We start from the raw sequence: 13624 nt of genomic DNA, 5'->3' as shown, positions 1-13624 counted from the left end.
TTAACTTTTAGCCTTTGAAGTAAATTTTATGGATGATGTGGGTCAGACTCTATTAAACTGGGCCTCTGCGTTTGGAACTCAGGAAATGGTAAGCTAATAAAAGGTGGTACTTTACGTTTTGAAGTATTAATAGAGCAACTGTGTGATTCTTTATTTTATTACAGGTAGAATTTCTTTGTGAGAGAGGTGCTGATGTTAATAGAGGCCAAAGGTCATCTTCATTACACTATGCTGCGTGTTTTGGAAGACCTCAAGTAGCAAAGGTAAAATCCAGGGTTTTAAAAATATTATCTTATTTATTGTGTGTGTGTGTGTGTGTGTGTCTGTCTGTCTGTCTGTCTGTCTGTCTGTCTGTCTGTCAGTCAGTCAGTCAGTCAGTCTGCCTGCACATGTCATGGCATATATGTTGGTCAGAAGACAACTTGTAGGAGTTAGTTCTCTACCTTCCATCTTGCCAGTCAGGGATTGAACTCAGGTCACTAGGTTGGTGGCAAGCACCTTTACCCATTGTACCATCTAAACAGCCCCATGCTGTTGAAGTATTTATTTTTAACAACTACATGGTTCAGAAATTAGAATGATTAAAAAAAAATTCATTCTGATAAGTTTGCATGTCTATGCTATCTACGATTCCTCCCGTTTCCCAGAATAACTGGTTTTAATTTAATTCTCCCAGTTGTTGGGAGAATTAGGAAAGGATAACACATAATGGATCACTGTAATTGTCAGTGCATCCTAGATGTTGGAGTGATAGCTGCTGCTACTATCTTACCACTTTATGATATGCTATACATTCTGATCATGGAATGGCTTGCCTTTTCACTAGACAAAGACCGCCTCTTCAAGCTCTGAGTCTAGCAATTTGAACTGGCACAGTTTTAGGGAGAGCCAAGCAAAGCACGTCTTAGAGTTCTTGTTAGAGATTATCTTTTCCCCACACTCCCATCCTGGGGATCAAACCTGATGTAGAGAGCATTTGGTACCAGCTCTGTTTCAGGTATTTTTAAATTGTATCCATTCTGTCATTGAAGAAAGTATTTGAGCCATTGTGATTAAGTAGTTTCACCATGAGGGCATAACATGTTTAATAGGAGGAAAGAGACAGATCTTGATGTATTTTTGGTCAAAGAATTGGTAATTGACATTGTACAGGAAATTCTGAGATTGATTGCCAGGTCATAAACTGAGTAGCATTTCTGTAAAAACTGGGAGGAGTTTGAGGGAGAAGTGACAGATTGAGATTTGAATATAAGTTAATTTTAGGGCTAGTAAATAATCAAGTGAAATTACATATAACTTTTTGACATATGAATATCTGCTTTTAAGGTAATAGGTACAGGATAAGGTTCGTATTAGATTCTGTGTGATTGATTCTTGGAAGCATTTTTCTTCCCTTTTTGAGACAGGGTTTCTCTGAGTAGTCCTGACTGTCCTGAAACTCACTTTGTAGACCAGGCTGGCCACAAACTCAAAGATCCTGCTGACTCTGCCCCTCCCTCCCAAGTGCTGAGATGAAAGTCATGTGCCACCACATCCCAGCTCTGGAAAGTCTTAAAAATTTTGTTTTGTTTTTTAAATTTTGTGTGTGCTTGAGTGTATGTATGTATATGTACCACTCATGTTCAAGAGCTGTTGTAGCTCAAAAGATGTAATAGGATCTCTGTAACCAGACTTGGGTGGTTATGAGCCATGTGTTGTTGTGGGAGCCTCACCCAGGTCCTCTGCAAAAGCAATACGTGTTCGTAACTGCTCAGCATCTCTCCAGTGAGTGGAAAACCTTAAACTGTGAAGTTGAAATGTAAATTAAACCCTTTTCTTCATAAGACTCTCTTACGGCATGGTGCCAATCCGGACTTAAGAGATGAAGATGGGAAAACGCCGTTGGATAAAGCTCGAGAAAGAGGCCACAGTGAAGTAGTAGCTATTCTTCAGTCTCCAGGTGAGCTGTGTGTTTTTTCTTTCTTTGTAGGCCACATGTGTTTGCTGTTCAGCTTCCCTCCCACAGATACACTAACATTGTAGAAATGAACCATTCTTAGAAAGCCCAGTAATTATGTGTATATGTATGAAGATGGTGGATAAATCTTCAGCATCTTACTGTTTTCTGCCCTTAAAAATGATCTTCCTGTTATATTTAATTCTGTGAATGTGCATGTGAACACAGTGCCGGTGGCAGTTAGAAATCTCATCCTGGAGCTGAAGTTGTAGGGCTGTGACCTGTCTGACGTGAGTCCTAGGGACTGCACTCAGGTCCTCTGAAGAGCAATGCATGCTCTTAAACAGAGGCATTTCTCTGGCCCCTGTTCTGTGTGCTTCAGATTAGTTGTGTAAGTCCAGAATGAAGAAACAAAAACTGAATTTAAAAGATTTGAGGTTGTCATATAAAGAATAATTAGAAGCTATGTAACTAGAATATTAGGCCATTTTTAAGTTTCCAGAGTAGGTAGGGTTATTTTTTTTCTTTTTTTCTTTTTTAAGAATTGAACTCTGCTACCTAGGCAATTTAGCTTGAAGTGATTATAAACAGTTTTTTTTTTTTCCTTGAAGGACATTGTATTTCAGAATGCATTTAAAAAAAAAAAAATACTTTGCAGGTGATTGGATGTGTCCAGTTAATAAAGGGGATGACAAGAAGAAGAAAGATACAAACAAAGATGAAGAAGAATGTAATGAACCCAAAGGAGATCCAGAAATGGCACCAATATACTTGAAGAGGTTATTGCCTGTGTTTGCACAAACATTTCAGCAAACTATGTTGCCTTCAATAAGGTAGCTATTGATAATGTGCTTATAATTATACTGATGCTGTGGTATCTGGGGTTTACTTTAAAAAATATAGTAATATAAATTACTTTGGAAGTGTCATCTTTTATTCTGGTTTTTTATATTTTATAATTTGAAATAGGGTCTCACTATGTAGACCAGCCTGGTCCTGAACTTGCTGAGATCTACCTGCCTCTATAGCTGGCTTTCTTTTGGATTATCAACTGAGACTTAAACATTAGTTATGAATGCTCGGCCTTAGCTTATGCAGGCAAGGTGAAGCAGCAGCCCATCTTTACATAATTAACAAATGTAGCAAAAACAAATGCAGCAGACCTTTACCTAGTTAAAGTAATACTTTACAACATAAGCAAATTTAACATTCATAACGATTGTTGACAGTTCCATGCATTTACCTGTGAATTTTATTTTTGGCAGGCAGCTGAATAATCCATTGTGTGTATGTATCACATTTTCATTATCCATTGATCAGTTGATGGACATGTATCCAGTTTAGAACAATAAACATGGATGAGCATGTTATCTCTAGAGTAGGGTATAGAGTCCTTTGGGTATATGCCCAGGTATGGTACAGCTAGATCGTGTGATAGATCTGTGTCTAGCTTTCTGATTTCCATAGTGTCTATACATAGTTTGCATTCCTACTAACACTGAATAATTGTTTCTCTTTTTTTTTTTTTTTTTATAAATCTTTTTAGTTCCCTCTATACAAGTCCATGCTCAAATTTTTAGTTGAGCTTTGTCTTCATGTTTAGTTTTTCTTCTTTTGAATATTCAAGATACTAACCCTGTCATCTCATATGTTTAGCTGGCAAAGTAGTTTTCCCTTTCTGTAGACCATCTTTACTAAAAAAAAAAAATGATGCTGTCCTTTGCTGTACTTATGCTTTTATGGTGTCCCAGGCTAGTCTCAGATTGCAGTTCTCCTGCCTTTGACTTCTGCGAGCTGGATCTTTAGGTGTGAACATCACACCTGACTCTCTAGCCTTTTTAAAATCAGTTTGCAAGTGTGGAGGCTGTCCTCATATGCATTCAGTCCATATAAAAGTGTTTTAAGTACTTAGATATATGAATCTCTGTTAAAGGGGAAAAATCAGTTTTCTCCAAAATGATGCGTTTTCTTTTTAAATTTATTTTTATTTTATATGCATCAGTGTTTTGCGTGTATGTTTGTCAGTTTGAGACTGTCAGATCTTGGAGTTAGAGACAGTTGTTAGCTGCCATGTGGGTGCTGGGAATTAAATCCTTAGTCCTCTGGAAGAGTAGTCAGTGCTCTTAACCACTGAGGCATCTCTCCAGACTCAATGATGCTTTATTTTTTTAAACTTAAAAAAATTTTTTAAAATACATTTTATTTAAATTAGAAACAATCTTATTTTACTTATCAGTCCCAGTTCCCTCTCCATCCCATTGATGCTATCTTTCATATAGTAGAAAAATACTTTAAGTGAACTTAATTTAAAAAGTAGTATTAAATAGGAAGTTTGTAAGTATAAAATACTTATATGTATTTATAAAAATATAGTATACTGATAGAGATAAGCGAGTTCACTGATTTGTTATCTCTGTTCCTAGACTTCTTATAAAACTGGAATATAAAACCTACTATGGTTTAAAAGAGTTGTAATGTTTTAAATTATGTGAAAGAATTCCTACCTCATAATGGGTCTGTGTGTGCGTGCGCGCGAGAGAGAGAGAGAGAGAGAGAGAGAGAGAGAGAGAGAGAGAGAGAGGTAGCTAAATGCTTTTTACCTCACTTTCTAAAGTTAGCATGCTGTGCCAGCAGCCACGCTGATTAAATTAATATAAAATATCATTTAACAAGATTATTCTAAGGATGATTAGTTTTGATTAACATAATTCATTACCTAAACAGTAAACATCAACTGTTGTGATAGCATAGAGTCTTAAATTTTTTGGTTTTCTTAAGTGTTTGCCTTTCATTAGTACTTATAAAATTGTTGGGCATGTAAAATGTTACTAATGTATAGCTGAAAATTTATCTAATTTGAGCTTTTTGATTTCATAAAAATCTTTTTTCCCTTTTTAAGGAAAGCCAGTCTTGCTCTAATCCGAAAAATGATTCATTTTTGTTCTGAAGCACTGTTGAAAGAAGTGTGTGATTCTGATGTTGGTCACAATTTGCCCACAACACTAGTGGAAATCACTGCAACTGTCCTTGATCAAGAGGTTCGTTTGTGTCTTGAGATCTCATAGCTATAATTCCTTTGGAGACTCATCAGTAAACATTCCTGTGGTGTCTGTCCGGGGAACTAAATGTGTTTTGTTGTTTTCCTTGACTTCTCTGTTCTTATGTGCTTGTCTTTTTTCCTCCCTAGGACGATGATGATGGCCACTTGCTGGCTTTGCAGATCATAAGGGATTTAGTAGATAAAGGTGGCGATATTTTTTTAGATCAACTAGCCAGACTTGGTGTAATCAGCAAAGTATCAGCTTTGGCAGGTCCTTCTTCTGATGATGAGAATGAAGAGGAGTCAAAACCTGAGAAAGTGAGTGGTCCTAATTGTAATGCTGAGAACAGGGTTTGTTTTAAGGAAATGCATGCTTAACTTAGGATGGTTTGTGACAAATATATAACTGTAATATGGAAATATAATTGAAATATAAAATAGCACTACATATGTATCTTTTTGGCCAAATTTCCTTTAAAATTTCTGTTAGAATTTTAAATTTATAGCAGGGCTCCAAATATAAAGAATATCAGAATTCCTGTCACATCTGTTAGTTGTTAGCAGTTTGCTCCATTTGCTTTATCATTTCCATAGATACTTATGTGTGTGTAAATGTGTTTGGACCTCACATAGCCTCCAGTTCTCTGTGTAGTTGAGGGTGAACCTGAACTCTGCCTCCTAAGTCCTGAAGTTACGGGTATAAGCCACTACAGCTAGACAGAGTACATTTAAAAAATATTACAAGGCACACGCCTTTAATCCCAGCACTCGGGAGGCAAAAGCAGGCCAATCTGTGAGTTCAAGGCCAGCCTGGTCAACAATGCAAGTTCCAGGACAACCAAGGGAGTCATAACTTTGAGGAGTCAGTTCTTCTCCACTGGGTTTGACCAGGGCCTGGACTCAGGTGTCAGACTTTGGTGGCAGGCACTTTTACTTGCTGAACTATCTCTTTTTTTGCTGGCCCTCTAATTTTCATCTTTCCTTTCAGTTTTTTGCCATAATGATTACTGTCTTTTGAAACATCATAATGAACCTCCTTTTTTTTTTTTTTTTTTAAGAATTTAAAAAATTTTATGAGTATGAGTGTTTGCCTACATGAATGTATGTATGTTTTCTGTGTGTCTGGTATCTCTGAATACCCCAGAAGAAGGTGTTGGATCCCTTGGAACTGTGTTTGAATGGTTGTATACTGCCCCGGCCCTCTGCAAGAGCAGCGAGTACTCAACCTCTGGGTCGTCTCTCCAGCCCTCCTTAAACTTTGGAGACAGTTACAATACTTGCTTTAATGTCCTTGTTTATAGTTCTCTAAATTCTTAATTTCCTAGTTTCTTCCTGTTCACTGACTTTTACCCTTATTATGGGTCATATTTTCATGTTTATTTGTTTAGGTGCTTTTTGTTGTTTTTTTGTTCATTTTGTTTTGTTTTGGGTTGGTTTTAGACAGGATCTCACTATGTAGCCCTGTTAAGCCTAAACCCCACTATGTAGATCAAACTGGCCTTAAACTCACAGAGATCTGTCTCTACTTCCCAAGTACTGGGATTAAAGAGGTGTACCACTGTGCCCAGCTTTTGTTTAGTAATTTTTTTATTGAATACTGTACACTATAAATATTGAGTGTTGGGTTTTATGATTTTTGTGAAAGAATATGTAAGCTGTTATTGTTAGAACAAATCAAGTTACTTGTAGGCTTGTTTTTAGTCCTTACTAGAGTAGTTCTGAATTAGCTTTCATTCTCGGGAAGTTTTCTTCAGTGGCCCCTAACTGATTTTTAAGTTTGGTATTTACTGACTATCCTGGATCCTGTGAGAGTTCTCATGGTTGATTAGGATGCCCCTTATAACTTGGCACCTTGTTTTATCTCTGGTAAGTTTTCAGCTTATGACTTTACAGTCATTCTTTGCTAATCTTACAGAGCATCATACTATCCATGAGAATTCCTAGTACTCAGAGGAGGCCACACTGTATATTTTTATAGATCTTTTGTTCCCAAACCCTGGATTCTGTTTCTTCATAGTTCAGTTGGGTTAAATGCCTCAAACTTGTATCTCTACTTCCTCAGTTCATATGATTGGATTCTGTAGGTACTTTTTATGAAGCTGGCCAGAAAATTTCCTCTGACTGCTTTTTATTTTCTTGATATTATTTCCCCTCCCCCCCAATATATCTTGTCTATTGTTAAGTTGCTTATCATGGAGACAGTGGATTTGAAAGGCTTGCTTTTTATTAGTTCATTATGATTTGGAGCAGAAAGTGTGTATATGTTACATGTATGTGCACACATGCATGTGTGGAAAGATGCTACATGTCAACTTCGAGTGTTCATGAGGAACATCCACCTTATTTTCTTTTAAGTTAAAAATAGGTTTTTATTGGTGCATGTATGTGTAGGTGGGCAATATGTGTGACACTGTGTGTGGAGGTGGTTGGGGGGTTCAGTGGACAACAACTTCATAGAGTTTGCTCTCTTTTCACCTTTATGTGGCTTTTGGAGTTTGAATTCAGGTCAGGAGGCCTGCCTGCACCACAAGAGCTTTTTTTACTCTGCAGAACCATCTTGCTGGCCTGCCTTGACTTTCCAGACAGGGTCTCTTACAGGACCCGGGGCTCTTATTGCTACAGCTAGACTGGCAGACCAGTGATATCTTCACCTGCCCAGTGCTAGGATTATAAGCATGTGCTATCATGTCCAGCTTTTTATGTGGGTTATGGGGGGGTCAGACTCAGTTCATCATGTTTGTGTGGCAGACATTTTCCTGAGCTCTCTTTTCAGCCCCACAGAAACCTCTAGGTTTAGAGAAACTGATAATCGTCTGTTATTTGGCAGTTGTTCCTGGTGCTCCTCCCCACCCCCCAACCCTGATGACCCTGGGCCTGAACTGCACTGTAACTCCTGCTGTCTCCCCAGTACCCCTGGGAAGCATCAAACAAACCACTACATGGATTGAGTGCATGGAAATGAAATTGGTGTCTCATGATGGCTACACTCTTTAAATAAACACTTTCTGAGTGTTGGGTTAATAGTAGGCAAAACATTTCCGTTTTGCCCCTTGAAAAGTGGCTTAATTCAGACTTCCCAAGTTTAACCAGACACTAGCTTAGTGTAATATTTGAGAGAAAATAGGGCTTGACTTTTTGGTTCCATTGCTCATTACCTTTGTGATCTCAAGTCTCATCTGCACTGGAAATAGTAGTAGTGCTTCCCTTCCAGGTTGCTGTGAGGGTTAGTGCAGATGGCATATGGAGCACACATGAGGTTGTGTTGGTCAAGTGGCACAAAGGAAGCAATGAGTTTTTAGCCGGTGTCACCCAAATGCCATACTGCCTTTTTTTGGGTGGGCTGTTTGTTCCTGCCTATTGTAATCACTTCCTTCAGTCTCTAACGTAAGAGCTTACTGTCTTTCTACAAGCTTAATAATCAGGATGTGATTTCTTGTCCAGGTGCTCTACCAGAGCTTTGCATGCACTCAAGGCGTTGTGACTGCCAGAGAAGCCACTGAGCTGCATTATCAGCACTTGAATTCTTTCCCTCTACCATGTGGTTTCAGTGATTGAACTCAGGCTGTCAGGCTTGGCAGCAAGAGCCTTTTCCCACTGAACCATCTCTCTGGCCCTCAACCCTTGGTTTCTTGACAGAGCATCTCAGTATGCAGCCAGGCTGGCTTTGAACTTCACTTGTAATATAGGCTGTCCTTAAACTTACAATCTTACTGCTTCTATCTCCCAAGGGTGCATTACAGGCATGTGTCACATGTCTGAAAATATTATCAATTTTCATTTTTTAGCATGTATGTATGTATATGGTATGTTTATATTTAATATTTAACTGGTACATAATTATACATTGCTGGACACAGCATGATAAAGATGATTAGTAAATTCAATGTTTGATGATCAAATTGGGGATTAGCATTTCCACCTCGAACGTTGGGCATTTTTATTTGTTACAACCCTTCAGGCTCCTCTTTTGATCTAGTAAATGGCTGTAGACCGTGGTCACTCTGCTTTACTGTAGAAGAACAACTTCCTGTATTTTCTACCTATTGCCCAATTTGACAGTGTTCCCAGAGCCTCTTCCCCGTCTGTCCTTTAGAGGCCACTATTTTATTTGTTTCTTTCAAGAGATAAGACTCCTTTAACTTCCATAGGAGAGCACATGCACTCATCTTTTCTGTATCACACTTACTTCACTTAGCACATTCTGTCCTCCAGCATTATCCATGTTGAAACAAGGTTTCATTCTTTTTAATAGCTCAGCAGTATATCAGTGTGTATGTATATATTATCTTTTCTTTATCCAAGAAATTTTATTTTGAAAAACTTGGTGTTGACTGCATTATATCTGTATACTGTTATTTCATGTGAGCTTCCTCTTCAGCCTACAGACTAGAGATATAGTGAGTAGATTAATTAGAGCTAATTATATTAGTGTGTATTAGTCTAAAGCTCTAATTCATTGACTTTTACCACCATACCTGGATATGATACACTTTATATAAGTATTATTTTAAGACATTATTTAAGATATAGTTAATAGGTAATTAGTTGATTACAATATATGTGGAATTATAAGCAGTTAAATATTACATTTTAATTATAAATCTGGTTCATATTCATGTTTCTTAAATACTGTGAATATTTGAAATGAAATTATTTCAAAAATTTATTGGATAATTTTACACATTTAGGAAGATGAACCACAGGAAGATGCCAAAGAATTGCAGCAAGGTAAACCGTATCATTGGAGAGACTGGTCAATTATTAGGGGAAGGGACTGCTTATATATTTGGAGTGATGCTGCAGCTTTGGAATTATCTAATGGAAGTAATGGATGGTTCAGATTTATCTTGGATGGAAAACTTGCCACCATGTATTCAAGTGGTAGTCCTGAAGGTGGATCGGATAGTTCAGGTAAGACTTTGTTCTAATTAAAGGATTTTCTTAGCTTTTACAATTTGGTTTTCTGGCTCACAGTTTTGTCCCTTTTTAATATAGACATGGTAGTATATATCTGTAATCCTAGCATTTGGGAATTGGAGGCAAGATGATTGGGTGTTCAATACCATCCTCAGCTACTTAGTGAGTTATAGGACAGCCAGGGCTATCTAAAAACCCTGTTTCAAAGGGGGAAAATGTACTATGCAAATACGTCACAAGTGCCGGTCGGTGGTGGCACATGCTTTTAATCCCAGTACTTGGGAGGCAGAGGTACTTGGATCTCTGAGTTCGGGACCAGCCTGGTCTACAACAGTTCCGGGACAGGCTCCAAAGCTACACAGAGAAAACCCTGTCTTGAAAAACAAAACAAAAAGGAAAGAAAAGAAAAGAAAAGGGAGATGCCTCATGAATATGCCCCTGTTTTTAAAGACAGGGTTTCAGTGTATAGCCCTGACTGATTGTCCTGGATCTTACTGTACTGTAGATCAGGCTAGCCTTGAACTCACAGAGTGCTGTGCACAGCCAAGTGTCCACCTCATAAATATCTTTTTATTTTATGTGCCAAGGAAGAACACTGTAGTTACTTTTAATCTTGTCAGTCTTTCAGATAAAGCTTTTTTTTGTTATGAAATAGCAAATTCCATAGGTATATAGATGTCTTGTTATGTCTTAGAAGCCTCATTTGTAGTTTGTTTTTTATTTTTTTTTAAAAAAGATGTCTGTAAAGTTGCTTTAGGCCTGAACCTATGTAGGTCAGATAAGTCAGAAGCTGCTGAAGAGTAAAACTCTACTAATGCTTACTTTATAAAAGATTTCAATAATCTGATATATTTGAAAGGGTAGTTTTTTTTTTTTAAACAAGTATTTTGTCTTTATAGAAAGCAGAAGTGAATTCTTAGAGAAATTGCAAAGAGCTCGAGGCCAAGTAAAGCCATCTACTTCAAGCCAACCTATACTGTCAGCACCAGGACCCACTAAACTTACAGTAGGGAACTGGTCATTAACATGTCTGAAAGAAGGAGAAATTGCTATTCATAACTCTGACGGTCAGCAAGCTACAATACTAAAAGAAGACTTGCCTGGTTTTGTCTTTGAATCTAACAGAGGAACTAAACATTCGTTTACTGCAGAAACGTCTCTGGGTAAGTGTGCAGTGCTAGTTCGGCAGTGAGAATAAGTGCATATGTTGGAGAGTATCACAATGTCTTCTGTGCAGTGTTCCTTGACATTGTTTGCCATCCCTTCTCCCTCAGGTTCAGAGTTTGTGACTGGCTGGACTGGCAAAAGAGGCAGAAAATTAAAATCCAAGCTGGAAAAAACAAAGCAAAAGGTAGGTCTGTGCAGTGTGCTCAACTCTGCGCCCCCTCCCCCCTCCCCCCTTTGTGCTGACTGGAAACTTTCCGGGAACAGCTGATAAGCATTGGAAAGATTAAACATGTATCTCAAGCTTCCCAAAGAGAAGCTTTTAGTTATGCTTTTTCCCTTTGTTAATTATTTTGTACAATATTAGTTTATGCATGTACTAACATTAGAATCAATGAAAATTGGAAAGGAAAGAAAGAATGAAACTTTAGATGTTTAAATATTTTTAATTTTATGGGCCAGGGAGATGGCTCAGTGGGTAAGGGTGTTTGCTGTCAAACCTGACAACCTTGGTTTGATCCAGGAAGCTCCACAGTATACACATGCACAACCACACTAAGTACTAAACTAAAAGATGGTCATTTTACTTCCTAATCCCGATGTAATACTTTGTGATGGTGTAACTTCACTGATTTCTTCTGGATTCAGATAGTTTTAGTGCTTATGTAATTAGCTGACTTAGGCGAATGTAGGACCTTAGCGGTAAAGAGGTCAGAACTATAGCATAGGGCATTCACCTGATCTGGTTCCTAGCACCACCCACAAAACAAGCCCAAACCAAAACACTGGAAGCAAACACATTAACGTAAAAACCCCATAGTATTCATTTTAAAATTGTATTTATGAGATATGCATTGTTCTTCGAAAGCATGGCTAGTTGTCAAGTCTAGTGGCATGCTCTGTAACCTAGCTACTCAGGAGACTAAAGCAGGAAGATAACAAATTCAAGGCATGCCTGGGCTACAGAGTATGTTTGAGGCCAGTTTATGCAAATATCTTAAAAAGCCAAAAGAGGGTTGGGGATAGCTCAGTAGTAGAGTACTTCATTAGTACATGTGAGGTCTTGGGTTCAATCCCCAATACTGCAAAAAATGAATAAGTAAAATAGGACCAGTACAGTTCTCCTGTTACTTACCAGATGTTCTGCATCTGGCATATGTCAAAAGGCAATTAAAATAGTCTCAGATTGAACATTTTCTAGCTACCTATAATGGTTATACAAAAGTTTTACTATGTAGCTAGCTTGGAACTTACTAGACCAGGCTGAAGATTTGCCTGCCTCTGTCTTCCCACATGCTGGCTTTAAAGGCATGTGCCAGTATGCCTGTCCCAGAAAATATCTTTAAAATATAGTGTTTGCAGCTACTTGAGACTACAGAAGGGAACTTAAAATAATGTGTTTTAGTTGGAGCAAAACAACTATTTTTAAGAATAAAAACCCTAGGGCAGGAGAGATAGCTCAGTGGATAAGAGCACCGACTGCTCTTCCAGAGTTCCTGAGTTCAATTCTCAGCACCCACATGATGGCTCACAACCATCTATAATGGGATCTGCATACATACAGATAACACACTCATACATAAAATAAATAAATCTTAAAATAAACCATTTATTATTTAAAAAAAAAAAAAAAGAGTAAAAACACTAATGGTGAGGCAGGGTGAGTTCGAGGTCTAGGTCATCTAGGCCAGGCTGGCTACCTGCATCACAAAACCCTGTATGCAAACAAAAAAACCACTATAAACAAAACAGCATACTCATTCTTCAGTTTTTGTTATCAGTATTGTAAGTTATCCTGGAGACGTTTCCTTGCTGTAAATTTTAGAAGAGTTTCCCTCAGATTTTAAAGATGAGTCTAGAGCCATCAAGATGGTGCAGTGGAAAAAAATCGCTTGTTGACAAGTCTACATTAATCCCTGGGACTCACATGGTACAAAGCGAGGACCAAGTCTTCACAAGTTGTTCTCTGACCTGCACATGTACACGCATACACTGTCAGTGAAAGAGTAAATTTATAGCTATGTTAGCATTCTGTGGTTGCTTCTGTATTTTCTTAAAAGAGTGCAAGGTCAGATATTACTTTAAATTTAGAATATATTTGAAACACTTCAGAAAGAAATACCTTACTCACAGGGAGTGGTGTCTTACACTTTTAAGCCCAGTACTTGGGTGGTAGAGGTAGGCATAGTTCTGAGTTTGAAGCCAGCCTCTTTGACATAGAGAGTTCCAGAACATCCAGGGCTATTTAGTTAGACTCTGTCTTAAAAGGAAGAAAGGAGTCCGGTGGTGCACGCCTTTAATCCCAGCACTCAGGAGACAGGCAGGCGGATTTCCATGAGTTCAAGTCCAGCCTGGTCTACAAAGCAAGTTCCAGGACAGGCTTCAAGGCTATCTGGAGAAACCCTGTCTCGAAAAACTAAAAGGAAAGAAAACAAGAAGAAAAGGAAGGGAGGCTATGTATATGACTCAAGATATCTATTACACACTAAATGGAATTCAAAGTGAATGCAGTATTCATCATTAACGGGCATTGTGTGAATTGGCTCATAGGATTTTATTTTTGTGTT

General features: G+C 38.0%; 1 protein-coding gene across 5 annotated transcripts in view; it reads left to right on the top strand.

Annotated features, from left to right (window-relative positions):
* Positions 1-13624, top strand: part of Hectd1 (HECT domain E3 ubiquitin protein ligase 1) — a 90396-nt gene that overhangs the window by 24337 nt on the left and 52435 nt on the right. For all 5 annotated transcript variants that reach the window (XM_051195814.1, XM_051195817.1, XM_051195816.1 and 2 more), the window contains exons 7-15: positions 12-88; positions 165-263; positions 1825-1939; positions 2595-2769; positions 4836-4974; positions 5124-5294; positions 9665-9887; positions 10793-11056; positions 11168-11244. In XM_051195814.1, coding sequence (XP_051051771.1) covers positions 12-88; positions 165-263; positions 1825-1939; positions 2595-2769; positions 4836-4974; positions 5124-5294; positions 9665-9887; positions 10793-11056; positions 11168-11244 — 1340 coding nt within the window. The remainder of the gene's footprint in view (positions 1-11; positions 89-164; positions 264-1824; positions 1940-2594; positions 2770-4835; positions 4975-5123; positions 5295-9664; positions 9888-10792; positions 11057-11167; positions 11245-13624) is intronic.

The sequence above is a fragment of the Phodopus roborovskii genome, unplaced genomic scaffold (genome assembly GCF_943737965.1).
Source record: "Phodopus roborovskii unplaced genomic scaffold, PHOROB, whole genome shotgun sequence".
NCBI lineage: Eukaryota > Metazoa > Chordata > Mammalia > Rodentia > Cricetidae > Phodopus > Phodopus roborovskii.
The sequence above is the reverse complement of the archived record's forward strand: the minus strand, read 5'-3'. Positions and strand labels throughout refer to the sequence as shown.